Raw genomic sequence first — 27,578 nt, forward strand, 5'->3', positions numbered from 1 at the left:
GCAGAAATTTTCCTTTTTACCCTTTAAGTCCTGGGCTCCCTCCCCAGTGTTGTAGTACTGTGAAGGAAAAGAGAGGGAGCAGAGCCCTCGATTATACCCTAAAATGCACTGGAAGCTGCAAACATCTGCTAGGTCATCTTGTAGATGGTGCAGTTTTCCAGACAGGGATTTTTTTTTTTTTGCTGAGGTGCGTGCAGCACCAGGAAAGCTTGCTGGAGCATGGCAAGTGCCTCTGCAAAGGCAGGGGGGTAGGAGGGAGGCAGGGAAAGTGGGTGCTCTTGACCTTAGCCAGCTGAAAGCTGCCCTTGTGCTCCTGCAGAGGCTGTTTGTATGGGCAGAAAGGGCTCCTGAGGGCCGTGGGAGGCTGTGTAGGTGCAACAGTCTGCCTAGGCGCAATAGATTGCAGAATTAGGTCTATAAATAGGATAAATACTACGGGCCTGAGGCACTGAGATACCTGGGTGATATGAAATCCTAGACAGAGAGCTGACAGAGACAGTGGAAATGAGCCAAGTGGAGAGGAGGCACCCTTTAAATTGTAGAAGGGAAAATGGAAAAGGGAAAGAAAAAGTGTGAAAGTGAATCCCACTGTTCTCTTGCCAGATTTTTGGAAGTAGCACCGATTCTCACTTTGGAAATGGCACGGTTCCTGCTTTTGTATATTAAAAAGGACATTAATATAACCCCAGCTATCCTAAGATGTAAAAGCAGCTGTTTCTGTCTCCTGTTAAACCCCTCTTTTGATGTCTAATTTTTAAGCCTGCACTCATTTCCTTTATTCCTCTTTGTTAAAGAGCTTTCCCCGTGCAGTACTAGCAGGACTTGAAGCAGCATGAAGGTGGTGGTTGTTTCACGAGGAGCTCTGGTTGCACTGTTCAGCTTCTTTGACGTGCAATTTTTTTTTAAAAAAGAAGCCTGGAATAATTTTATTATCAAGAATATATGGAACAACGTTGAAATGTAATAACAGATTTCTTTTTTACTTTTTAAGATCATGCTTTGCATGTGTGTGCTGGCTCAATAGTGATTGCTGTTTGAAGTGAAATCTCTGAATAATCCTTGAAATGGAGCTTCACTGCAATAACCCCATGCAGCCACGTCACGTGCGGCTTTGATCTTTTAGATTTTCTTACATTATAAGGATCGGCCCTGCTCAGACTGAGGCCGTATTTTATTTATCCAAACAATGAGTGAGCAAAGGAACAGCCAGCTCTCTGAAAGACAATTTGTCATGTGAAAATTGACAGGAGCCATCTTGCCCGGAGCAGTAAAATTAGAGGACTGGAAATCAAGCATGTTGGACATTCAGACTTATTTCTTACACGTAGTCTTTGAGTTCATCTGTATTCTCAAGCATCCGTTCTGTACTTCCACAAAACAGACCCAGCTTTCTCAGTCAAGGCCCTAAACGCAGCTGGTGCCTGGCCGACACTGCCCTCCTCCCTTCTCAGGAAGAGCAGGCTCTGGGATCGGTGCTCTAGTTTGTCAGGAATTTTGACAGGCTCCAGATGAGGAAAGAGTAGAGGAGTGTTTTTACATTACAGCGGTGTCTTCAGAGTCTCATCAAAGTCAGGGCCACCTTGTGTCAGGTGCTGGCCAAAGAGAATCCTGCTTTAAAAAATTCATGATCTGCGTCCTCAGTGTGAGCAGCTGATGAGCCTGAAGGCTTCATGTTATAAAGATTAGGCTTTTAGTGGAAGGGAGAAAATATTATTTCAGTTTAAGAGAAAGGAAACTGAGACTTGAACTCTTTAATGACTTGAGGGAGGTCTGTGATCAAGTGGGCAACTAGAGGTATTGATTCACAGTCCTTCTTGAACCCCAGATCATATTTTTAGTTTGGCAATGTAATTTTTTGTTACTGCTGTTGGACTTAAGATGTATTTTTACTTTAGTGGTCTTCAATTTCAGTTGTATAGAATGATCAATAGGAGATTTTTAAAAGACGTGGAGTCTGAAAATATTTTACAGCAACAAGTTAGATTACTTAGCAGTTGTAGTTAAGTAAAGCTACTCTCTGGAATAATCTTATAATCTTTTATTATTATTATTATTATTTTTCTTCCCCTATTGGGCAATTACATTTGCAAAAATTCTGTTTCTGTTTGTAAAATAACTTTGGTCCAGCCCAGGCAATCTATCATTGTTTAAAAAGTTACACAGTGCAAAGAACATATTATTGAGATGTATAGTGTTTATAAGCCTGGTCTCAGATTGATAAATCATGTCTTGTGCTGTTGAAAAGCCAAGAAATGAATTGCTTTGCTGTGACCTTGGGGTCTGAGATTAGTCAGTTTGTCTATTAGATTTTTCCAGTGTTCTTCTCACTTCATTTATTCCTTCTTTTCTAAGGAACAAGAAACAGTAGATGTATAGCAAGTCACCAAAGCTTGATGTCATTAGACGTTTTGTAAAGTCAAGGGTTTCAAAATGTTCAGTATAATCTGTTTTTATATTGGATTTAAATAATGTGAGTGTCATGTCTAATTAATCTAATGTGTACTGCCCATTTGTATTAATTAAAGTTTAAAGTCACACTTTGCATCTAGGAGGACTGAGTGAGAGCAGCGTGGTACTAGAAGGTTTTTCAGGGTACCTAAGCATCACAGAGGTGCAGGTGGATGGGAGGAGAACGGTGTCTGAGAGACTAAAACTCCTCCAGCTCCCTTGCTGTTTGTAGCTGTTTGATTTTTGGCACTTCACATTAGGATGCACCCCCTTCCAAAATCAATCAGAAACTTGTTGCTCTCTAACAATCTAGACCGCTACTAGTTATTCTGTATTTGTGTGATGAACCCAGTAATCACACACAAAAAAATATTTTAAATGTTAATTGAGAGGATGCAAGCCGTTTCTGCCTCTCTGCTTCTTTATTCATTTTTGTTATTTTATAATTTAATGACGAGCTCCTCTCTGAAGAGGAATATTGATATTCATAATCCTAGGAACCAGAAAATGAATAAAGTCAGAAACTTATCTCCCTCCAGCTATCCTGTCCATCATTTGAAACCCACCTCAGCACTGCTTTTTATTTGGGAAAGAAAGACGGTGTAGTTAAAAGCATTGAACTGGGACTCAGGAGATCTGTCTGAGGCACAAACTTGCTGAGAAAATGGAGACTAGGTTACCTTGTCTTTTCTCCTTCTGTTTCCCTCCTTTCTTTCCCTTCTTTTCTCTGTCCACCTTATGGAGTGGGACGCACCATGTCCTGGCTGCACTCTTGGAGTATGTTTGTTGTTCCAAAGCTGGGGGTGAGTCAGGCTATGGGGAACCTGAAAAGTTTCTTTGGATTTAAAAATGTAGGTGTCTACTGCCCAAACCAAAGGCTTTAGCAAGTGGATTAGACCCTGGGTGTGACTTCTCTAGGTCACAGTCCTGTAAAGGCTCGTGTGGTATCAGTGGAACAAGAAAGTGTGTGTAGGTATATACACAAACCTGAAAGTAATTACCACCCGGGGGTTATCTATGGGACCTATGGGACTGCAGTCTTTATTTTATTTAATTTTATTTTTTTCAAAATTGACTTTGGACAAGCCTTTCCACAAAGTAGCTGGGTATAAGTACAGATCCTTCCTTTTCAGTCTGAAACTGGATTCAGGTATCCTGCCTAGATATAAGCAGAATAGCTTCTGTACGCGGAGATTGAAATCTTTCTTGCGTTATTCTGCTCCACTTACTCACAGAAGATACATTTGACTCCAAGTTGTTTTGTTCGTGGCAGGCCACAGTGCCAAATATTCAGTGCAGAAATTATAGGATTACGTTGTGATATTTTATCTGGAGGTAATCAAAAGAGACAAATGCTAATCTTATAACTATTTTGCAAAATTAATTTGCTCATGTGAATTCATCAGATTACCTTAAAGTGAAAGGTCAGTTAAGTGAGCATCTGCACTTTTTTCTTCAATATATTATTTGTGCGTTGGGATATTTTTCTATTTGAATACTTAGTCTCCACTGTAGCATGAGAATACTCTATTTAACCCCCTTCCCTCCTACCTCCCAGCTATTTCAATGTGACATTTTATAGAAATCTTACTCTTGATAATTTCTCCTTTATCTAACAGCATAACAAGCTACCTGAATTCCATCAGTTATCTGCTTAGCACCTCAGAAGACAAGGTGTCCAAACATTGGTGAATCTAAAATCGCTTTTCAGAGTTTAATTGTGCCCTGTGTCAGGGGTAAAATGATAGATTCACAATCACATCTTCAGACCTATAAAACCCTTTAATAGGGAACTGAATCTGCTGAGTATAGAAAACAAATTAATTTACTAAACCAAATATCCTACTTAGACAAAAGCAAGCATAGGTTTTGCTATTTGCAAAGTATATAAAAAAGAATTTAATTAAGTCTGTAATTCAGTAGTATTTGTGTGTTTTTGGGAGGCAGAAAGCGATCATTACCAGCTCAGGGGAGCTGGTTCACCAGCATGAAATTGTTCTTGATAAAATGAACTTGTTTTTACTTTTGCTCTTTCACTAAGCTTATTAACTGCTTACTGCTTGCGTGCCTCACATCATCAACTCATTCGTTATAGTCTCCTATAAATGACTGATAATTCATTTCTGAAACTAAGTATTTCAGTCTTGAATGCATGTTTTTGGATGGGTTCAGATTTCTGAAATCTCAGTATGGGAATTCATTGTTTTGCACTTCCCTACTCAAATTCTTTTTTGCATTAAAGGATTTTCTTTCTTTTGCTGCAAACTGGAAATTCTCTCATAGTGGGATCCAAATGTTCTGGGTTACTTTGCTCCTATTTGTCATCTTTTTATTTTTATTTTTTTTCCAATAGATACATAGTTTTGGAGACTTTAATTGACTTATAATTTTATTTTTTTCCTTTTTTCTTTTTCCTTCCTATTTCTTAAATATCTATACTACATACATTGATCTCCTGGAGCAGCCATTCTCAGAGTTTGTAATCTTGAAAGCAACAGAATTACCTTTGGTGATTTCAGGCTGCTGCTTCTGGAAATCCTGCAAATTATGACTAACCTGCTGCCCTCGAGCAAAACACCTGAGATCCCCTCATTTTTATGTCTTTGGCAGTATACCCCTTGCTTTAGCCTTGGTGTATGGAAGAATGTTGTTTTGTTTTTGGCAGTCAGGAGGAAAAGTTTGCACTTCGGCTCTGCCCCACAGCCATGGGGCCCAGATGTACAGCGTCTCCGACTCAGCTTGGCACCTGCACAAGCCTGTGGGCACCTTGCCTCCAGCTCCTGCCGGGTTTCCCGACCTGTAATGCTTGAAGGCCCCAGGTACAACATCAAGCTGAGAAATGCTTGACAAAATATTATGTGGGAGGCAATGCAGTCATTAGCTGTGACATGATATGCTTCATAAATGCAACTTGCCAATAGGAAGGAGCAATTATTACTTAATCTGTCGCTGACTTCAGATAATTTTTGCTGATGGTTTGGGTCAGTTTGGATTCAAAACTGATTGCAGATGTGTGGGGGATTGAAAATTCTCCTTGACTAGCTGTGGTCTCAGCTTAGACATAGTGGTATTACAGTGAGGAAGATTTTTTTTTTTTTTTTGCTTCCTAATTCCTAGTGGGAATGCCAGTAAATCAATAAGGAATAATGCACTTTCATAAAAACAGCTAGACTTCCTTCAGGACATATTGCTTTTGTTGCTGTGCAGTCCTGCATGGCAGTGAGTGGAAATTTTGGAGCGGCAGGTAAAAGGATCTTGAAGAAAAAGTCCATGCTGGAGCAGCAGCTGCTGTGGCAGGTTCAGCTGAGTTCTGGCTTCAGCTTCTCCTCTCTCCCCTCCATCCCAGCCCCGGCAGACCCACTTAAAATACCCTAACCTTCGCAATCTGTTATTTCTGCCAAGGGTGGATGCAATTAAGCAGTCTGCACTGAGACACGCACATGTTTCAAGGGCTTCAGCATGCTTGTAAGCCATGCTTGGGGGTTGTCTGTGATGGGATTTGGTGAGAGTCACTGAATCCCCAAAATATTTCCAACCACCTAGAGTGAAGAAGGGAAACTGATTGTAACTGTGTTAGTAATTTGAGTTAAAACAGGGAAAGGGTCAAGATGGAGTTGAAATTGGTGACCCAAATTAAAATCCAAGTGTTTTTTTTTTTTTCTTTTCTTTTTAAACTTCAATTACATTGAACTAGATTTTTAGATTGGATACCATGGGTTACCCTGTACTTTTGCAGCACAGACATTTCTTTGACGCTGCAGTTTTCGAGAGTTTCAGCACACTAGCTACCATAAGTGATATCTCCTAATAACTGCTGGTAGGGATTCAGTCCTTTGATTCTCATTTTCCCTGTTTGAGGCTGTTGAACACAAATTCTTCCCACCACACCTGGGTACAGTGTTGCCTTCCTGACTAGTGGTGCTGTGTCCTAAAGGGGAGGAAACAGGGAGCACACCTGGAAAACATGATGCGCCATGCAACTTGAGTCTGCAGCGATCCAAGCCACGTACACAGCAAGACACTCTGCCAGCCTGGATCCCCTGCCTTGCCTCTGACACATGCACTTACTCTGTGTCTGAGAGGCGCTTTGAATCCGCCAGAGCAATGTATGCAGACAGTGGAGGGGCTGGGAGGATGACTCACTGCATGAATTCACCTGTCGTCTGCAATAGGGATCAAAGAGAGTAAAGGCTTCAGCAGCAGGGATAACATAAAGGCTGCCGATTTCACTGGCACCATTCCTCTTACCTCTGCAGAGAGCTGGATGTAGCTGCTGTATGCAGGCACTGCTTTCCAGAGAGTGCACGTTTCCCTTGCACGTTTGGTTAGGGACCGACCTAGTGGGCATTATCACCACCTGTAATGTCTAGGAGTGTGTGTGTCACATGCATTCAACATACATCGTTATATCTTTTTGCTTTCCCCTTGTGCAGCTCTGTTTTGTTCCCCATGCCATGTTTTATGGTGCTTGTATCAGTGCTGGGTCCTTTGGGACAATTCCATGCCATGAGAAGGAGAAATGATCTTTGGGTGATGTTTCAGGCCCTGGTACCTGTGTCGTTGGCAGCTGCTTTCTAAACACCAATTTAACATTTGAGTTGGTTCGGGTGACTTCCAGTCTTTCTCTCCTCCGCTTCCACTTTATTAGAGCCACCCGTGACAGAGCTTAAACTGATGTGCCAGTCAATATGTGTAAATTAGAAAAGAGAATGATGTAATGTGTGGTGTCTGTAAAGATTTCAGAGATATACCTTGATCATTAATTAAGACAATAAGGATGGCTCATAAAATTGCAGTAGAGGAGACTAATAATTCACTACTGAATGAAGAAAGGCAAGGTCACTTACATAATTACTTCTTCTAACAGTTATATTCCTGGCATAAATAAAATGTTCCTGCTTGCACAAAAGTTGAGGTGACAGCTGTGGAAATATTCAGGACTAGGAAACGTAGCTTTGATACCTCAAGCTTTGAGGGCATAATAAAGAAAAGTGTAGTTGTCTTTTCTGTCTACTTGTTCTGTTTTATTTTTTTCTGGTATGAATTATTATTTCAAACAGTCACGGCTAACTTACAGCACAAACCTGGCATGGATGCTCAAGGAAGGGTGAATGCGAAAATAGAAGAACAAAGATGAATGCAATAGATGCCGGGATCAGTACTGCTGTGCTGGGTTTTAGCTGTGGATATTTGTATTGAAATTAATGGTGCTATTCTCTTTCTCCTAATTGTCTGATATAGTATCCGTTTTTAATTCCTTTTGTGTTTTAAGAATGCAATAAAGATATTGTAAATGGTTTTAGCAATGAAATCAGAAAGGCAGTCAGCTGCTTGAGAAGTCAGAGATGAGGATGGAGGGGAAAAGAGAGGGGAAAAGACAAATTGCAAAGGTAAAGGCCATAATGCTGCACTGATCCAGGCCAGGCCACAGAGCAGGTAGTGGCTCTCTTTCTGTGCCTGCTGTGAGGAGGCAGGGTAAGGCTGGTATGAAAGCAGGTTGCCTTGTGATCAGCTCGGTGCTAAGGCACTATCTTCATTAAGGAAGTACTTCAGAAGCGGTTCCTTTGATATGGCTGTTTCTGTTTACACAGACTCCGTGGTTTAAGATAAAAGCCCAACTTGAAATGAAAATGACCAAAATGCCTTAGAATTCTGGAAGCACTAAAAAGTTTTTGGAGATTATTTGTAGTTCTGCTTGGGCATCAATCGGGGAGGCTCCTGCTGAAGGAGAGCTTTTGGCTGGGTAAGGAAGGTTGCTGCTGGCTGGCTGATGGCATGAGTGGGCCAGCAGCTGCACGGGCATTACCTGCTCTGATCTGCACGTAGTGAAGCAAAGTGGTATGAGGTAAGCTCTTCTGCAGAGGTTGAGGATATTGCATCATTTCGATTTAGCAAGTGACTCTCCTTATCGATTTAATGCTGAGAGTGTAAGGTGTTGTGAGCAGGTACAGGTGAAGTTACTGCCTTGAGTGTACACAGCAACGGCAAACATCCACATGGAAGCGGATGCTTAAGAGGCAAACCCTCCGCCAGCACTCTCATCCTCTGCCAACCCCGTGGCGCCTCTTTCGAGGAACCAAAGTTGCGGGAGCTCAGCAGGAGCTGCCTGTCCTCTCCCTGCCCCTGGTGGAGGTGTCTCCAGGTGCCGAGGGCCGCACAGCTTTGCAGGAGCTGGCTGGCTGGCGCAGAGTCTTGCAGCACCTCTGCCTCCAGGAGTTTCACTCTTATTTCCAAGAGTTTTGGTGGATCCAAGCGTACGGATGGGATGTGTGTGCGTGCTCGCTTCAGCCCTGGGTGGTGGCTGCCCCGGCTTTTCTCTGCGGTCGGTGTTTGGTTTGCGTTGCCTGGTGTCACATTGCTACAGAGCAGGTCGCTTGTTTCGGGCCCTTCCGGCTCGCTTGGCTTGCCGATGTGATAACCTGCTGAGCGCAAGGTGTATTTGTTTTTCTCCTTCTTCCTTTCTGTTTGTTTATGTGAATCAGTGTTACTATGAATCAGCCCTGCTAGAGAAGTAAAACAAATGTTTATTCACAGTCTCCCTGGGTAGCTGGCAAAATGCAAATCTGCTTTAACAGCAGGATAAATGTAATGTAACAACAAAACAATGTAACCTTCTAAGTTTCCCTTGCCCTGCATTTTTCTCCATTTTCACCACTTTAGCACCCAAAATACACGCAAGCCTATTTTAACCCCTTTCACTGCATGAGGTGCAGCCCCAGGCCCACGGCAGTACTTGTGCAGAAGGATGACAGCATCCTCTGTAGGGGAACCCTGTGCTGCTCCGCACAGTACTCAGAGCAGGAACAAAAGCCTCTTGCAAGACTGATGTACTCTTAAAGCTCCAGAGCTGTAAAATACACTGTGTTTTACTGGCAGGACCATGGGTCTCTCAGGGTTAAGCTAGCGATGGTTCTGGGCTCTCGTTAGCCTTTTTTGTTAGTTTTCTGTGATTAATAAACAAGTGGTTTGTCACAGCAGCCTGACTGAATTCACCCAAAAAGGTGAGAGAGCAGTGTATTGATGGCAGATAGGAAAGAGGGTAAACTCACCAGATCAGTTAACCAGAGGGGGAGAAAAAATGGTCCCAGTAGGAATCAGATAAACCTGTGTCTATAGACTTACAACGTCAGCTACTGCACGGTGATGTGAGCCGTCAGCGTCAAACACATGGGGCCAAACCAACAAATGTTTTGGCTGTGCAAGAATTACTGGTTTGGGAAGCAATCTGTCATTCAGCTATAATGTACTGCATGTTTGTATACTGACGCAATGCACGAAAGCCCTGATTGTGCTCAGCCGATAACCACTATCAGGTCATGCTTTGGGCTGCCAACTGGATAAGGTAACAAAGTGTATGTGCACTTGACATGTTTCGGAGTCTGACTTTTGATATGGAGCACAATTGCTGCAGTTCTCCAATGGCTTCTCCGCTTATCGCCTTGGGCCCGGGGGGGATGTACTCTTTGAGAAACAAGGGTGTGGTGAGGTGCTGCAAGCTTCAGCCTTGGCACTGGCACAGTGCAAACCCTCTGAGGTTTGTACTCAGGGTGGCCAGCCCATGAGCCTGTGTTGCTGCCAGAATACCCTACAAAACTGGAAAGAAAGCTTATGGGGTGGGTACTACTCTTTATGGTCATGCTGCTCTGAAGCGCAGGCAAAACTCTCCCAGGTTTTCCCCTTCCCAATTTAAAAAGCACTGAAATATCAATATAAAACCCAACAAAACCCATGAAATTCCTTATGAAAGTGCATAGATGTGGAACAGTTTTTGCTCTTTAGTACTACCCATGTAGGTCACATCCTGCATATAGAAAAAAGGAGTCCTGTGACCAGGATTCACAGCTATTTTTCCTGTTATTTGTAAAAGCACGCCAACACCTGCTGCCCATGGGTAGTTACATATAGCAGAAACTGCTAGCTTAATTCAGTTTAATGTTCTGATGTGTACCTTGGTGCAGCCTTTCCTGGCTGCAGAATTGAAGGAATTGCTCTGTGCCCCTTTTGGTCCACTTTCCCTTTGATGTTGAGCCTCAAAAAAGACCAAGTGTGGAGCACTAAGCCAATGTTATGTGAGTGCAATGTTATGTCAGAATTAATAGTGACATCCTGTATGCCATTAAGAGCAAACTTTTACTAGAGCACCATCTGAAACTTCTGTAGGCTGATGATGGCAACCAACTGAGAGAAAGTGCAATAGCATTTTTTGCTTATATGAAATACAAATTGCAGGATGAAACACAAAGAAAGGAAAGAACCACTAAAATGGCAAGGGTAGTATGTTCTTTATTGTACCCAGGTGCATCAGAACTGAGTTTTATAACTGCATAAGCTGTAATTATCACGTGCTATGTTGTCAAGAGTACTTACACTTCAGAAAATAGTCAAGACGTCAATAGCAATGGTATTATCATACACAAGAAATGATGTATATTCCACTTATGTCAGGTAGCAGAGTAATTTACTCAACTTTTGCACAGTCTTTTTTTGGCTGAGAAATTCAACGGGGTTGTCTTATTTATTTGTTCATCTTTAATGAGCATTAAATTGCTGACTGTATTAAGTTATGTCATAGTCATATCAAAACAAGACAACTTGGCTTCGTGCATCTTTCCTGTAGCGGAACATCTCCCATTCTGTGTGATCACAGAATTTCCATCAGAGAAGGCTGTGGACTCTCCTTACTCGGTGAGCGCTCAGACTCGTATTCCTCTGCATACCTGCTTATGGGTTTGCTGATGTTCTGGAAGCAGCTCGCTCACAGCGTAGCTTATACTTTGATATTTGGCTTTGTGTATGTTGGAACTTTAAATACACAATGACACTGATATTTTATTTAAGAAAATAATATGGTTAACTAACATTTCATAAGGGTTTTCAATCATTTAAATTGTAGTACAGCCTATATCCATGAACTGTAAACTAAGAGGATTTATATAAGATTATAATGGCTCCAGAGGAGCTGTGAAGTGAATAATCTGCATTTTACAAGTTGCACTGCTGTGGTCCATTATGTCAGTCCTCATTCACTGGTAGCACTTGTTGTTGAGCAAGTACTGTTATTTGCATCTTCACCTTGTCCTTATGTTTTGTTCACTGCAAAAAAAAAGTTGAGTACATAATACTGGTATTTAATTTTTGAAGTACGATGGAACAAAGTATCCCTTAGAGAGTAGTTTTGATGTCATGATTTGAAAAGATCTAACAGCAGTGGAGAGATCCACTCCATAGGTCATGAGAATGGATAGAGAATAGGAGCACTCCAGTATGACAAGAGGTTTAACTTGTGTTGGGGTTATTTTAGAGAAAAAAAAAGAATCTAACTCATCGTATCATGAAGGAAGGACAGGCACTTCTGTTTCTTCACATCTACTTACTACAGGAAAAAAAACAGCTGCTAAGTAAAAGCGGATAAAAGTAAATAATTTATCTACAAAGAGCACAGAAGACCATGAAATTCCATTTGGGTAAAACTTCACTGCAGGATGAACTTCTTTTGTGGGTCTAATACCACAAAGTATTTCTGTAGATGTGAAAAATAAGAAGAATCACTTTAGCTTTCTTACTTGGTGATTGTGAAGGCCATGAGCAAAGTCTTTTTCCTAGGTACAGACACAAGTAGATCCCAACCACAGGACACCTGTGGGCAGCACCTGGGCATGGTGTTGACTGTTGTTAGGGTCAGGGTGCTGTCCTGGAGGAACTGCCCCAAAGCATAAGGAGTTGTGTGTTTTCTATGCTTCTAAGAAAATAATTTCCCCAACAGCAGCCCAAATTCTGTGATCTGTTCTGTGCTTATACTGGTTGCTGGAACAGGCCTTGCTAGCGCTTTTGCTAAACTAAAACCTGGATTTGTCCTCTTCCACTCTGCTGGTGTTTTCTCTAGGCTTATTGTCAGGTGCAAATGTCTGGGGGACTGGTGCTGGACAGTATGCTGTGGAGTGCCAGCATACGGGGCTTCTTGAGGGCACCATTACCCAGGTTTTAGTAGGTTGATGCTGAGTCAGACTAAGAGACAGTGCAGTAAGTCCCGTAAAAACATCGTTGTCAGTTTGTTTTTCGATTTTAGCATGAAAGAGTAGAGCATCATTGACAGATGGTACGCTGGAGAGTGTGCAGTTGCAAAGATGATTCTCTTAAAAAAAATAAATAATAATTCTGAAGCCTCACTGACCACACTGTCTGAGCTCATTGGAAAAGATTAATAATTCTTGCTACTTCATGTCAGTATCTGATTTGAAATACCTTGAAGGAACTTGATTTGCAAAAAAGTTTCAGCATCTTAAGTGTACTTTACACCTTAAGTACCTTCAGTACCTTATACCTTAAATGTAAGCCCTTTAAAGCTTACATTTAAGATTTCTCAGCTTGGACCAAGAAAATGAAAATCCAGCTTTACCAGTGATTTTGTACACATATGCTTTTCTTCTCCTGTGCATGTGATTGTAGTTCAAGTATTATGATTTTTTTTTTAGTGAGAAGCAGTAAAGGTAATAAACCAGAAAAAGCTGATATTCCCATTTGATGTCTGTTCAGGCCCCTCTGGTTACTGCATTCAGCAAAGGCACATTTTAGCTCACGTTTGGAATTTGCTGGATTTCTCTTGTCAGTCATCTTGCAGAGTTATTTCAGTGTGCTATGTGGCCTGCCCCACAACTGTAGCCTGTCTGCAGGGCTGTCCTTAGCTGGAGCCTCGTTTCCTTCCTTTCTGCAGCGAAAACTGTTTTTCTGCCGGACGGTTTCCTTCTTGGCAGTGCAGTGTTGTTAAGACATCTCCCTTTAATTTCATTTAAACCTTTTTATAGCTTTTAAAATGCTAATGCAGCCAGGTACCCGCAGTTACCCTTTTTCTCATTTTGAATTCCTTCAGAAGAAGAGCCTGCCTCGGTAAATGATATTTCAGTTTCCATGGTGTTCCTTATTGCAAGTAGCTGCTCTTTTCATCACGGAATGGTGCAATTTCCATTCATGCCAAAATATCAATGGTAACGTACAGCAGCAAATTGTTCCTTTATGATGGTTGGCATTGTGGAAATTTTCCTGCTCGAAATTAAATGTCACGGAATTTAACAAGTTTGAAAAACCCTACTCCTTTTATACGCACGCATATGCAGACACGCACTCCTGCCTCCGTCCCTGTGCACACCTCAGCATTTGTCTTCTGTTGTTACCACGAGGAGTCATTAATATGCTAATGGTGTGCTTCATAAGAAGTTCAGAGGCAGGGACAAGGGGGCAGCCATCACTCCTGCACCCTCGGCAGGAGCCGGGCGAGGTGTTTTGTGTTCGGGCTGCTTGTTCCCAGCTCTGAACCTCAGCGGTTCATTTCCAGAGTGATATCAGCCGCACCAGTCCGCTCCCTTACATTGCTCATAGTGTCACTTCGCCATTTGCTGTTCCATAAATCAGAAACATAAGTTCTCACTATAGACAGCAGGAACACACACACACCAAGGCAGCGCTCCTCTTCCACCCCAGCCCTGTTGCCTGCCAATGCCCGGGTACCTGCAGAGCATGGGAAGGGTGGTGGGGCAGGCAGTGTGTTTTAGTGGGAATCCTTTTGCCACCACCATTGTCTCTTTTCCTGGCATTGCCATCATTGGTGTGTGGCAGCTGCTCTCTGCTGGCTTAGGTTTCTGAGCTATGAGGCCTGATCTGCTCATTTCCCCTCTCTTGGGTGCCCTTGTTCACACTGCTAAATCCCACCCCAGCTACTGCCAGCTCTCTGCCTGCTGCTGCCTCAGTCCTTTAGGGGAAGGCACTCGTGTAGGATTGCAGCTCTGCGTGCTGGTAGGTCTGCAGGGAACTTCAGGAGACTCCTTTCCTTCTAAAAGTGATTCTGCCCGGGGAAAGTAGACCCCGTTCATAAATCAGGTGCTCAGAGATTTAATAATTTCAAATTCCCAGGAGAGCCTCCTATAATAGATAAAAACTGCTTTTAATATGCAATTATCTCTTCACACCCTTCTTATTACATTTATTTTAGGCCTGGCAGCGAGGTGTGTGTCTGTGTGGAGCAGTTAAGAGAAAGTTAGACGTGAGATCCTGCGCTAGATAAGGCAGGTTGGAGGAAGAGCCTTGAAATGCTCCTCGGCCCCACTCCCCTTCATTTCCATATGTGATGGAAATGGTGATGCTGGCTGGTGTTTTATTTTTAGAATCCCTTTTAGAATCCCATGTCAGGTTTGTGGTTATAGCTTCCTTGCCTCCAAGCAAGCGCTGTGATTTACTATTGCTTCTCATCATAACCTACACAATTGGCAGTGCTGTAAGCACTTCCAGCAAATAGGCCTCAGAAGAAAATAAGAAGCCGGAGCTTGTGAAAGAGCAGAGGTGCTCCCTTCATCTCCTGGTTGAATGTGAGCTAGGCAATAAAAATAAAATCTGAGTTTTTTGGGTCTCAAGTGGAAAAGGTTACTAACTTCCTAGAGTACAGGAAAGTTTCCCACGAATGAAATAAACAGAGCATGTCAAAGCACTGACATTTGATAGGGAACATGGAAGTCATTTATCAAAGCTGTGATTGAGAAACCAGCAGTGACAATATACTTGTATTTGAATCCTCTGAGTCTAGACTATGCTGCTTTTTAAAAGTCAAGCTTTTGTGAAAGAGAGTGGCAGACACTGCTTTTTTTTACAGGTCCAAGCTAAACCACACCTCGCTTGTGATACCCTAGATTAATAAAGCTGTCTCTAAAGGTGAGCAAACATATATTATGATTAGAGATGGCAGACACCATCCACGAAATGAGGATTTTCAGAATCATTTATGCTCTGGAATGCTAAATGCAGTTCCCTCACTAGAGATCATGCTCAGCTGCTGCCCAGTTTTTAGGCACTCAACTTATATCACACCTACCTTTTCTCCAGGGAAGTCTTCTTCCAGGCTGTGCAGGGATAAGCACGTCTGTGTTCCCAGCAGCAAGCCTGGCTCCATGCAGGAGTGAGCAAGCCTGACTGTTAGAACAAGGAAGTAAAGCCTATTTAGGTCCTGTGGACCTTTAGGTCCGCTAGAAATGTGTGACTTAGGGTCAAGTTACAGTGCAAAATAAAAAACAGGTCTGATTATTCATACATCTCTTGGAAACAGTCATAAACTTTGTACAGTAAAGCTGCAAATGGGGTAATCTGGAGATGCTAGATACTGGCACTCAATGGATATATGGAAATAGTTTATCAAAGAACTGGCTGAGAAGTCACAGGGGATGACTTACATCTTAAGTTTCAAGTCTACGATCCATTTCTTTTTTTAAAGATACATTTTTAAAAATTTAGAACTCTGTTTCCTTGCATTTTGTATCATTTCAGGAGCTCTGTTTTCCTCCTCTTGTGTTCGTTTCTTGGGTAAGAGTACTTGGTGATTGCTATAAAAGAAATGTGCGTCGCTCAGCAGAGACACTGTGTCTAATATTTAGTGTTGTAATCTCAAAAGTACTTTGTGGATTTAGCTGTCGTCTTTAATATCTGCTGAGTTGCACTGTTTTTCTTTGGGAATACTAGGAATCCTGTCCATTCCATGTGAAATGAATTAGGATCCTGCTTTAATGTCGGATGTCTCTTTAGCTGCTAGTCCAAGTTTCAGATGAATCAATTCTGCTCTTCAAAGAAAGGTGTTTCGTAAAAGACATTGGCTTAACAAGTTAGGACTTGAGCCATGGTGTAAATGAATCCTTCACTCTGGTGAGATTTGGCTAACCAGCCCGAGCTGGTACATGGTGCGACTGCAGCCAAGTTCAAATTTCTATTAAAATAAAAAAAATTGCATTGCAAATGTAGCAATTACCCTTAAGCTCTCAAGGGCTGTTGACAGATCCATTTCTGCTTAGGACTTCAGCTGGAAGGGTTTGGCTAGAATAAGATGTTATGGAGAATGGTGTTACTCTGTGCAATTGGTACCTTTCTAGGTCTTAAGTTTTAGCCAAGAGAGTATTTATGCTAATTTACTTTTCAGGAAACCCTGCTGGAAAGGGTACTGAAAACATTTGCGAAGTTAATAAAATCTCCTGCCCTTCCCAGCACACTTACATCACAGTTGGACCCTTCAAAGTCAGTTGGTCATAGAAGACCCCTTTTATGAACTGTAACCAATTATAAACCAAACCAGTGAAGTCAAGCTCCAGGAAGACAGCAAGTAATTAGACACAGCAAAAGCCCTTTTCTTCTCTTGCGAGGAGATAGAAAGTGAGAAGGGTTTTAAATGCAGACTGAGGCCCGATTCTTCTCTCTATTATCCCGGTGTCGTGCTGTTGTATCTCTGCAGATGTCAAACCAACGCATCAAAATGGAGAAGGGAGCCCTTCAACTTGCACCCCAGCAGTAGCAACCATGGTGCGTGCAGTGGCGTAAATGAGAGCGCGGCTTAATAGCTAGTCTTTCCTTTCTCATTTCTCCCCTGGAAAATCACAATTAAAAGAAGATAAAGAGAACTCGCGTAATTTAATAGTGTCTGCACCGCAAGCCCACAAACAGCAATTCCAGTCTGGAACATAAGGCTAGGACTTATTGGGAGGCAGTGAAGGGAGAGAAGTGGGGATCTGCTGAGGAGAATGCTTGCTACAATAAAAAAAGTAATCGCAGTTTGTTGCTAAAACAAGTCATCGCCGAGACCTGTATTAGCATTTACAAATATACGGACCCAAGATGTGCTGTGATGACCCCATACCTTTTGCCTCTACATTCGTGGCTTTGATTCTGTCCTGGGAAGTGGCCTCCGCTCAAGTTTTTCATCTTCCTTTTACTCCATTTCTTGTAACTCCATTTCTGATGGGTGAGATTGCAGTTTTTTCACACAGTGACATGGTGAGAACCATTTGATCCTTTCAGTGTAATGGTCTGTCTTACAGGTTGCTTTTCACATGAAAATGGTGTATGGGAGGGAAGCAAGTTTATGTCAGATCATACTGCTCTACTGCCCAGGGTTCAGGATTGCCATAGTTCACTGAAAGACCACCTGGGAATGTGTAGAGATGTAGGCTGGGCTCTGGTGTACACAGCATTTATTAAAACAAGCCTGTACATCTCCTGGTCTTGTACGGGAGTCCTGGGAATCTTAAATTACTAGCTCTCTTGATGCTTTCTGTACTGTGTGTGGCTATTTTTTTTCCAGTATCAGGATATTTGGGTAAATCTGCACTTGCGATTTCTTCGCCAAGCTTTGGCCCTATGGACGAAATGGGCATTTGGCCCAATGGATGATTAGATTTTAGGAGTGCCAAAATCTGGAAACAGTTCATTTGGAAAACTGCTTAACAGATTGCAAATGGTGAATAAATTATTGCACAGGGGAACCTTTCAGAAGGAACTTGAAACTCCTGTGGTGGTACATTTCTGACTAAAGAAATATAGAATATACAGGCTTGTGCTCATGAAAACCAAATCCTTTCCTGGAAGCCACGTGAAAGAACTGGGACTTTCCCTCTCTTCTTCTTTTTATTTATTTGTTGTTATTTTATTTTATTTCAATATAACACAAATTCTCTTTCACAATTACTACAGCACAGTAAAGATGTGGTTTATCACACCTAACTTTTCGAGCAATTACTGGATTTGTTTAGATGCTCTTATGTTTTCTGACTGTGTCTCATTGATGCAGCTTTTTTCCAGGAATAAGCTTTTGTAAAATCTGGATTTAAAGTGGATGCAAGGAAATGATTTTGTCATGGCCTCTAAACAACAAAGGATGTGGTGACAATGTATTTTATACTTGTGAATTCAGCTGAATCTGTAGGGCATATTTTGATTGTGTGTTTGTTGTTTCATAGAAAGATCAGTCTGCAGTGGTCACAGCTCTTAGCACTTACTGTTTGTTATTATAAAACTTGTCATTAAGCTGGGATATGAGCTGTAGACTTCTGGGAATGTTCCTCAACTGATTTATTTACGTTGTTCTTCTTATCCCCAGGTTCTCACTCTTGATTTCTTATTTTTTTTTCTTTTTTTCATTCCTTCGTACTCAGCCTTCTCTGTTAGTTTCTCTCAGAAATATGTGTGGGAGGTGGTGCAGTGCCACAGCAGATTATCAGAAGATCTATGATTCTACAACACATGAGGTCAAATCCAAAACCCAGTAGATATCCTGATTAACTGAACCCCGTGCCCTTGCTCCGGGGCTCTTTACAGACTCTAGAAGGAGGAAATTTGCTTCCAAGCCATAGAGGAGAGCTTGGCAGTACATGGCAATGCATTTCAGCCCCATACAGTCACAGGCGGGACTGGCTGTATTCCTAATGCTGCATTTCTCTGTGATGGTAGATGCCTTGGAGACTTGTGTTCTGGGAAGCACAATGCAGATGTGTCCTTCATTTAAGCTGTCTTGATCCTTCCTTACAATTGCTTTGTATATAGGGCTGAAAGGGAAGATTTGGCTTAGAATAGTAGCTAGGGGTGGGTAAATCTTAATGCGTAGAGATTCAGTTCAGTTTTAATTACCATTTAGAAGCTAACTTCATTGTCTAAATCTCGTCTGATTTTATAAAGACTTTTGATGATATTGTCAGTATTTTCTTGGTTCAGTTTTCCTCAGAATTCTTTCGTTTTGATACTGATTTTCTTTAAAGTACCACAGGAGCAGCCTACTTGAATATCATCTTAGTGGTAATGCACAAGCCAGTTCCTAGGCATTGTGTGGGTTTGGCACTAGCATCTGCACCGGAACTTCTACTCAGAAAAATACTCTGAGAATGATTTTTCTTGATTTGGAAATAAGTTGAGATTTCACTCTGAGATGAAATGCAAAAGGAAAATGCTGCCCTGCAGTAACCAGTGACCAGTTCAATGCAGGATCAAGTCCAGGGTCGGTTTTATGCAAAAAAATATGGCAGTCTCCCATGTGTGAGCATAATGCTATGTTTTTTAAGCTGTTGGCCGTCCTGAGGTCTGTCTTGGTCGGGCAAGAATTCTGTCTTGGCTCCAAGATTTTTTTCCCTAAGAAATGTCATATTGAAATGGTCAGGTTTCCTTTCAAAAGCTTTAGCTTCAATGAATGAAAATCTTCAAGTGAAAATTACCTTTTTCTCGAATTTTCTCACTCCCTCTAGTCCAGAAGTGTTTGCTGGCTGTGTGGTAGTTGTGAATTCACATTGTGTCAGAAACACAACTTATCAATATGCTAACACCATATGTTGCATTTGATTCATAGGACACGCAAGTGAAAAGGTGAAATCTACATACTTTGAGGCAATTTGATAGAGAATAGAACTCAGGTGTGTTTTTTCCTGATTTGGACAGAAGCCCAGGAGGATATATAAAATACAAGAAAATCGATACAGTGATCCTCTAAGGAAAGGAGGTTGTCTTCAATGCTAATGGCATTACAGTTCTTACCCCGGTGTACTCACTGCCTGTGGTTCATAGAAGACATTTTGATAGCGGTTTCCTGCTGCAGGTTGGGAACTGCCTCTTAAATTGGGTGGATAGGAAAAGCATGATTAAAGCTCTCACTTAGAAGTTTTACATAAGGCTTGCACCTGTCTCTCCATGCCTTCAGATGATTCAAGGACCAAGTGTAAATCTGAACTGAAGCGTCAGTGAGAAGCGAACCATGCTGCATTGCTCACCCCCGAAATCCTCAAACCGGCCTTTCATTTCTGTTGAAATCTGTCACTGAAAGCAGTGCTTAATAAGCAGCACTCGGGCGGGCTCTGTGCTAGTGTGCTGCAGCCCTCTGAAGGCCTGATCCCGCCGGGAGACAAAAGGAGGTGCAACCGGAGCGCTCGTGTCACGACACCCCCCCCCCCCGTGCTGCTGCTTCAGTCATGAGTTAGGATCTTTTTTTTTTTTTTTTTTTTTTAATGAATACAGCCTGCTGACGAGTTTGGGCTTGTTTCGTTGTTGTTTTGTTTTCTCCTGGTTGTTGTTGCTATTACTGTAAGTGGGGGTTAGTGCTCATCAGTGATGAGAATGCTCACTTGTGGAAATGTGTGTTTTTTCACCCTTGGTTTTGAATTGCTCTTTTATTTTAGAGGAAATAAGGCTGGGATTGAAGTTAGAAGCGAGTACGGCAGCCAGGTTTTGATAACAGTTAGAATGGACAAATATAGTTTGTTTGTAAGTTTGACAGAAAATGTCATTTCAGTCATTCAAATGGTATGGTGAAAATAGCCTAAAATCGATATTTTTGGCTAGACTTTATTTATTTATTTATTTATTTATTTATTTATTTATCTATTTATTTATTTATTTATTAAAGCTGGAGTAAATGCTGATTTATTCAACAGCTTGGTGGTTGAAGCATTCGATTAAAATTTCTGTTCCGGGAGGAACATACCCAGGTCAGGCTCAAAGCTTAGCCAAACTGTCTGTGAATTACCTGGCAGCTGAACTACAACTTTTTGCATGGCTATGTTATCAACACCCAGTTCTGCAGCATTTCTTGAGTTGGTAGCCGTGTTTCTTCTAGCAATACAGCACTTGTGTTCTGGGCTGTCTGCTCTGGTCCTTGCCATTGCCTTCTCTGTCATTAACAAGGGCATCCTACAAACTGATTCCTTCCACCTTCATCACATGAGACCATTGGCTTCAGGTAGAACCAATATCACGTCTACCCAGATTTGATCCTGCAGTACAGCATGATCTTGTGTACCTGCATTAACTACAGTGGTTGGCACCACAGTTGCTAAGGCATGCAAGATGTGTAACAAGCGATGCTGCCCTGCTTTATTTATTTATTCAGTTTAGAGCTTCTTTTCAGCTTTGTACAGGCATACTAATGTCAAGGATTCCCCTGAGAAATGAGGACTAGAAGTGAAGAGGATCATTAAATTCTGACCCAGCTGTGTTTCTTTGAGAAAAAATGAGAAAATAATGGATTTTTGTGTTGGATTTCAAAACACCTTGTCATTTGAGACAAATACAATAGTCCTTTTGCTCTGTGCTTGCAGTCTCTGCTGGCACACCAGAATTCCCACTTCTTTCTCTCCTTTCCCCCACCTGATTGAGTGACCTTCACAGCAGAGTTTGTCAGTTGTGGCAACCTTAGCATCTCTTCAAAATCTTAATATAGCTAGCTGAAAGGATCTGACAATGATGCAGCAGCTCTGAGGGAGCACAGGTATAGTGTCCTTCAAACTGCAACATGTGGCCTTGGAGTTAAAGGACCAAATACTGGTTTCAGACCTGAATCCCTTCTTGGTGTAGAATATCACCTCAGATATTGAGGTGCAGATACCACCTCAGCTGAGCAATGGTATCAAGAGACTTGAGTAGCACTTGAAACATCTGGGTTCTGAGCCCCATTGGGCTCAGCTTGAAAGGAAAATAAAAGTAGGCAGCTCAAATTGGCCATGCTTCTTGTATGGGAGGCCTGGGAGCCACAACCTCTTTGCATCCGCAAAGGATTTCTCCTTCAGAAAGGTTTCTCACTTCTTTGTTATAAGCATGGTAATTTACTTTGTTGATATGGTTTTGTTTAGATGTGTTATTTTTACTGGTAGTTTCTAATTATGGTATTTTGGGCTCACCAAAAAATGCACTCACCATCATTAGTGGCTGCTTCTTATGTTATTTGTTTCACGTTCGAGGGTAGCAACCAGATTGTGAAATAATGATCTACCTTGTGTATTTCAGAAACATACCCCTTGCAATATGCATTTCAATGATTATCGTCACAGTTGGCTATGTGTTAACAAACGTGGCTTATTTCACTACAATCAGTGCTGGGGAATTGCTGCTTTCAAAAGCTGTAGCAGTGGTAAGTTACAGAAGAGAAATTCAAAGCTATATATCCCTGCTGTATCCCAATTACGTTTGTTGATATATTTTTATTTCCAAGGGAAGGAAGGAAAAAAAGGAAATTGGGAGGGAGGGTGGGGACGATGAGGGACATTTCCAGTCATGTATGGCTCCTCTTTTACACAACAAATTAGCAACCAGGTAAACTTTGTCTGATTTTTGATCCCATTGATTTGATGAATGGGATTGTATTTAAGGCCATAGCATTTGTAATGAAATGTTAGACCATATTTATTTAATTGATGTAACAAAGTCCATAGGACTTAAATTTTATAGCTAAGTACATACTTGAAAAATTCGTTTCTAAATCAGGGGCTGAGCTCCTGGGAAACAGAAAATACAGATACTTGTGAAAGTGGGAGGTCTAGGCTATTTTTTGTAGCAGGAAACAGTAGTGCTGTCTCTGTACAATGTGTGTCCCAGGTGCTTAGGAAGGGGGGTGCTGTCAATACTGGAGTTTATTTGGGAAGGAGTTACAAGGCCACCTGGATTGCAAATGCTGTTGTGATTGGTCTTGCTGAATTGCTGTAATGACACTGATTTTTATATATACAATAACTGACTTGCAGCAAGGAAATAAAAAATTTCCATTTAACTTTCCAGTAGTGACACTGCCTGTGACTTTTTCAATTGGCATGCCATTTAAAAATGACCAATTCTGTAGCTCTTGGGAGTTTTAGGAGCAAAACACTTACGCACAATTTTCTGAAGATTTGCAATCTCTTGTGGTGCCCTCAAACTATGAAGTGTGACTGGATGGAATATAGTCTTGGGTGGCATCAGCTAAGTAAAATGAAGGCTACAGAAGAAAATATAAGGTATGCAGATCAGATTTTGGTCTGTTCAGACTGGGTCTTCTTTTTGGAGGCATAATGATCTGAAATGACATTAATAAAAGACTAGTTCCACCTCAATAGCTTTGCCTCAACTGGAGGCCTACCAGATACAGTCAGAAGTAAGAGTGAGAGACCTTATCGGCACTAGTCCTGGTGCCACAAAAGGAAAGGTAACAAATGCACAGCACAAGTTTCAATGAGGGATGCAGAAAAGGCTATAAATAAAAGTTACAGTACTTATTAATAAATTTGTTAATGAATTAATTAATAAATTGAATGAACTAATAAACTAATTAATAAATTTGTTAAAGTAAAATTGCTCTCATGTTTTATGAGGGAAAAATCACTGTATGTTTCTCTCTCCTCTAACAGACCTTTGCTGAACGATTAATGGGAAACTTTTCTTTAGCTGTACCAGTGTTTGTTGCTCTCTCCTGCTTTGGATCTATGAATGGTGGCATTTTTGCAGTCTCCAGGTGAGCATATGCTGGTATTACTGGGGGTGAAAGGCATGGGATATACATTGAAAGTAAGGAAGCAAGGGAAAGGGAGAAAAGGACTCACTCCTTTAGCAGGAAATCAAAAATGACTGATATTTATCAGGTATGGGATATTTTTTTCTTTTCACTTTCTTCCTATTGAGTTTAGTATCTTTGTTAAAAACCCTTTGAACGGTTTGGAAATGGATCCCTCTGAGTGTAGCACTTAATTAATGGCTGCTTTGTTTCATGTGAAGGAGGTAAATTGGAGGGAAAATATTAACTACTTCTAAAGACTGATCATAGTGTAAGGTAAGAGGGGGGACACATCCAGAGATGACTTTGATTTCTGCATATGGGCTTCTCCTGCTACACTTTGCATTCAAAATACCTCAAACAAGCCTAAGAAGTGCTGCTTTGTTGTGTGACTTTCATGAGCCGCTTTGCCTAGTCACAGTAATGAGCACATTTAAAGTCTGTCCACATTTATTTCCCACCAGGATGTTCTTCGTTGCATCCCGCGAGGGTCACCTTCCGGAAATTCTCTCCATGATTCATGTCCGCAAGCACACTCCTCTGCCAGCTGTCATTGTTTTGGTAAATCATACAAACAAATGTTCCTGCACAAGAATTCATATTACAGGCTTGCTCTGGAGGATTCGAACAGAATTTGGGCACTGCTTGAGTCTCATTTATTAATGTATATGTAGGCTTTGGGCAGGGCAGAGGACAGTAAAGAGAGGAAAGAGATTTGGGAGTTGTTCTTATTCTATCATCTCCTCCTCACTATCTTGTCGGTAGCACTTCACTGCTTATCATTGCAACCTAATTCATGTCTTATTGCCCTTTATTTCTAAGAACCTGCTAGTGATGAGCTAGTTTGCCTTTCAGAGAAACAAATTCCACTTATACAAACAAACAAACAAAAAAGGGCTTCATTTAACTGGAAGTGCAGCTAAACGCTGGCATCTGGGAGCACCCTAAAGGCTCATTATACCACCTTACAGTGAAAAACGCAAACAATTATGCACTAGGATAATGGGAGGGGAACCCTCAGCAGTGCAGTGTAATGGTGATTAAAAAATGAGAGAGCGTGTGCCTGGGCAACAGTCTGTGAATTGTCTGAGGAAAAGCACCAGCATTATAGTCGAAATCCTATTACTGACTCCTAACGTAGAGGCAGAGCTAAATGTTGGTCATGTCTTTGCATTGCAGGCTAATTTGTATAGTAAAATGTTAGGACAAAATGTCAAAATACAGACCTCACACCAGTTTGCATAGTGCCAGTAGATTTCCACTTAACTTGCAGACTTCATAACTGTGGGTGTTCAGCCCCTCTGTTGGGACCAATGACTGTAATGTATCTGGACAGACCTCTGCATCGGGGAGACTTCTAACCACAGTAGAAGATGTGTGTGCATATATGAATGTACACTAATAAGATCAGTTGCTTGTACTGGAATTTAAATAATCTTTAATTTTTTTTGCTAGAGATGCCTGTGAGCTCACTTGTGAAGTGCCAGCTGAAGTGTTGAATTTTATACATGCCCGTACAACTGTAGCATCCAAGTTTTGAAAATTAGACAACGTATTTATTGTGAAAAGTTTTAATAGAATTCACTTTACTTTAACATTTACTTTGCATTTTATTTCTTTGGACTGAAGTATTTGTAACTTTTGGGTAAATTGCACTGACTTTTCTGTGAAATGAAATGTACTAAATATGTATATATATATATATTTTTTTTTCTGAAAAATGTCTTCTGCTCTTGCATCTGGTCACCGGTGCATTGATTTCCTTTTAAAAAAAAGTCATATTCTCATATGAAGATGGCTTTCATTCAGAGATTTTTATTTTTCTCTTTCCTCAGTGCAAGTAGAGTAGTAGTGGGATATATTCTGCATCAGTAGTCCACATTTTAGAATTTTCTGATTTTATTTCTCTTGCCAAGGTCTCTACACACTGTTCAAAAGGAAAAAGATCTTGAGGAGAAACTGAGAAAATGAGCATGTTCGGTGTTTGAGGCTTGCCAAAAATAAATAAATAAAAATTAGGAATTGAGAAATTTGCTTATTACATATTTCCCGATATTTGACAGATGTGTGTGTAACAACTCCAAGAAACCAGGCAGTCTTGTTGTAACCCTATTTTGTTTCTTTTATCCTTTTGACCTTCACTGGCCATGGCTCTTTTTTGCGTTATCATTCTTATAACTGAGATTTAAAACCTGTGGGCGCTGAGTCTGTATAGAAGAATTCTTGCTCAATGTAATTCAGTGGTAAAATTTCCTTTGACCTTTACAGAGAAGAAGCTTGCTTAATATCTGTGTGTAAAGAACCAAGCTCTTTCTAAGTCATTAGAGGTTGGAAGCCAGAGACCCATATTTGAAGTATTGATCCTTCTGGTTCAAATCCATACAGCCTTCGTTGCTTAAAAAAGATAAATAAAATTTAAAAAGGAAAGAAAAAGAGCCTGTGACTCCAGATAACTCATACAACTTAGTTTTCTTTATGTAAGGATTTAGCCCATCATAATAGGGCAGCTGCTAGTGATTTCACCTGTTGCCTCATTGTAAACCTGGAGAGGCTGGCACTGCTAGGACCTCCTGTTTTTCTGAACAATAGCACTATAGGGAAGTTGATGGGTGCCTTCATCCCCAGATGCAAGGCTGTGTCATTGCAGGCATAGGGTGTCTCATATGGGAAGTGTGGACTACCCTGCATAGTTGTCCCAAGCTACAAATATTCTGTTTTTGTCCAGAGATTACACTGAAGCAGGTCCGTGTAGCCCATACTAATCATCTAAGCCACCCTCTATGCGTAAATTTTGAGTTCCTTACAGAGACCTTGTATCTCAGGACACCTGTTTAATGAGGAAATGCATTTCTTCTACTGTTGTCTCTCCTTCTTGCTGTTCAGTAGCCTCCTGAGTGACAGCTAAACGCTTCTCTGCTTAGAAATGTTTGCATTTCTGATGTGCAGTGAGTCTGCACCCTGCAAGCCTAACAGGCATGCTGCAGATACGAGATGGTGTCGGTGCGGTGCACCCAGCTGGCACATGGTGTATAGCTAACCCCTACCACCTCCTCTTTGCTGAGTTCACCCATTGCAGACTGTGGGAATATAAGATTTTTTCCTCTTCCACAAGACACCTTGAATCCTGGTGATATGAAACTGCCTTCGTATGACTTGATGCAACCAAAATTTAGCTGCTTTTGTCATTTACATCAATGATGAGAGAGCAGCAGTGTGCTGGGCAGGTCCCATGAGAACAAGGCAGGGTGCACAAGTGTTTTGGTGACGCAGTGGGCTCTGTGCCTGTGCATTTGCCTGGGTCACGGGGGACAGATATGTATTGATCACATGTGGTCAGCCAAGACACATACATATTGATCAAATGTGGTCTTAGGGGACAGTTAAATATTGATCACACATCTGACTGCATGAGAATGGGAGTCTCAAAGTCTGTGGCCCTCACGTGTCTCTGGCTAAGGCTGTGTTGCTCTTCCCCATGGAAAGATTTGGCATCACTGCTGTAAAATAATCAAGATCAATCCATTAAAAGCCTCTTACGCTCTGAATTTCTTTTGCAGCACCCTCTCACAATGATAATGTTATTCAACGGGGATCTCTACAGCCTCCTGAATTTCCTCAGTTTTGCCAGGTGGCTTTTTATTGGACTGGTAGTTGCTGGGTTGATTTATCTCAGATATAAACGTCCTGATATGCCTCGTCCTTTCAAGGTAACCTCCGCTCTCTGCTGTTTTACATGAATTCTTTTCCCTCGTATCTCAAGTGTAGTCAGACAGCAAAGGAGCATTTTCTAATGTAAAAAGCTAACCTCTTTTGAGAAAAACAAGAATTAATAGAAAATAGTATTTTATATTGAAGAGTCCCCTTGTGTTTTCCCACAAGTTCTCCAGTGCCACCCTGGCCGAGTTGTCTTTGGAAAGACAATTCTTGCGAATTCCCTGGTGGCTGTGGGGAAGCAACTGAGGTTGCTGTGCAGAAAGGAAGGTGTTTGCTCAGTTTTACCTGTCTGTCGTGTTGAGGCAGTGTGAGTCAAGCTAAGGTCTTTATACTCTGCCAA

At 41.4% G+C, this 27,578-nt stretch overlaps 1 protein-coding gene across 1 annotated transcript in view; it reads left to right on the forward strand.

The window, feature by feature from the left end:
• Positions 1-27,578, forward strand: part of SLC7A11 (solute carrier family 7 member 11) — a 62,780-nt gene that overhangs the window by 25,846 nt on the left and 9,356 nt on the right. The window contains exons 7-10 of the mRNA XM_080590261.1: positions 22,009-22,132; positions 23,382-23,485; positions 23,989-24,085; positions 27,082-27,231. Coding sequence (XP_080446387.1) covers positions 22,009-22,132; positions 23,382-23,485; positions 23,989-24,085; positions 27,082-27,231 — 475 coding nt within the window. The remainder of the gene's footprint in view (positions 1-22,008; positions 22,133-23,381; positions 23,486-23,988; positions 24,086-27,081; positions 27,232-27,578) is intronic.

Source organism: Anser brachyrhynchus (assembly GCF_964034855.1).
Source record: "Anser brachyrhynchus genome assembly, chromosome: 4".
Lineage (NCBI taxonomy): Eukaryota > Metazoa > Chordata > Aves > Anseriformes > Anatidae > Anser > Anser brachyrhynchus.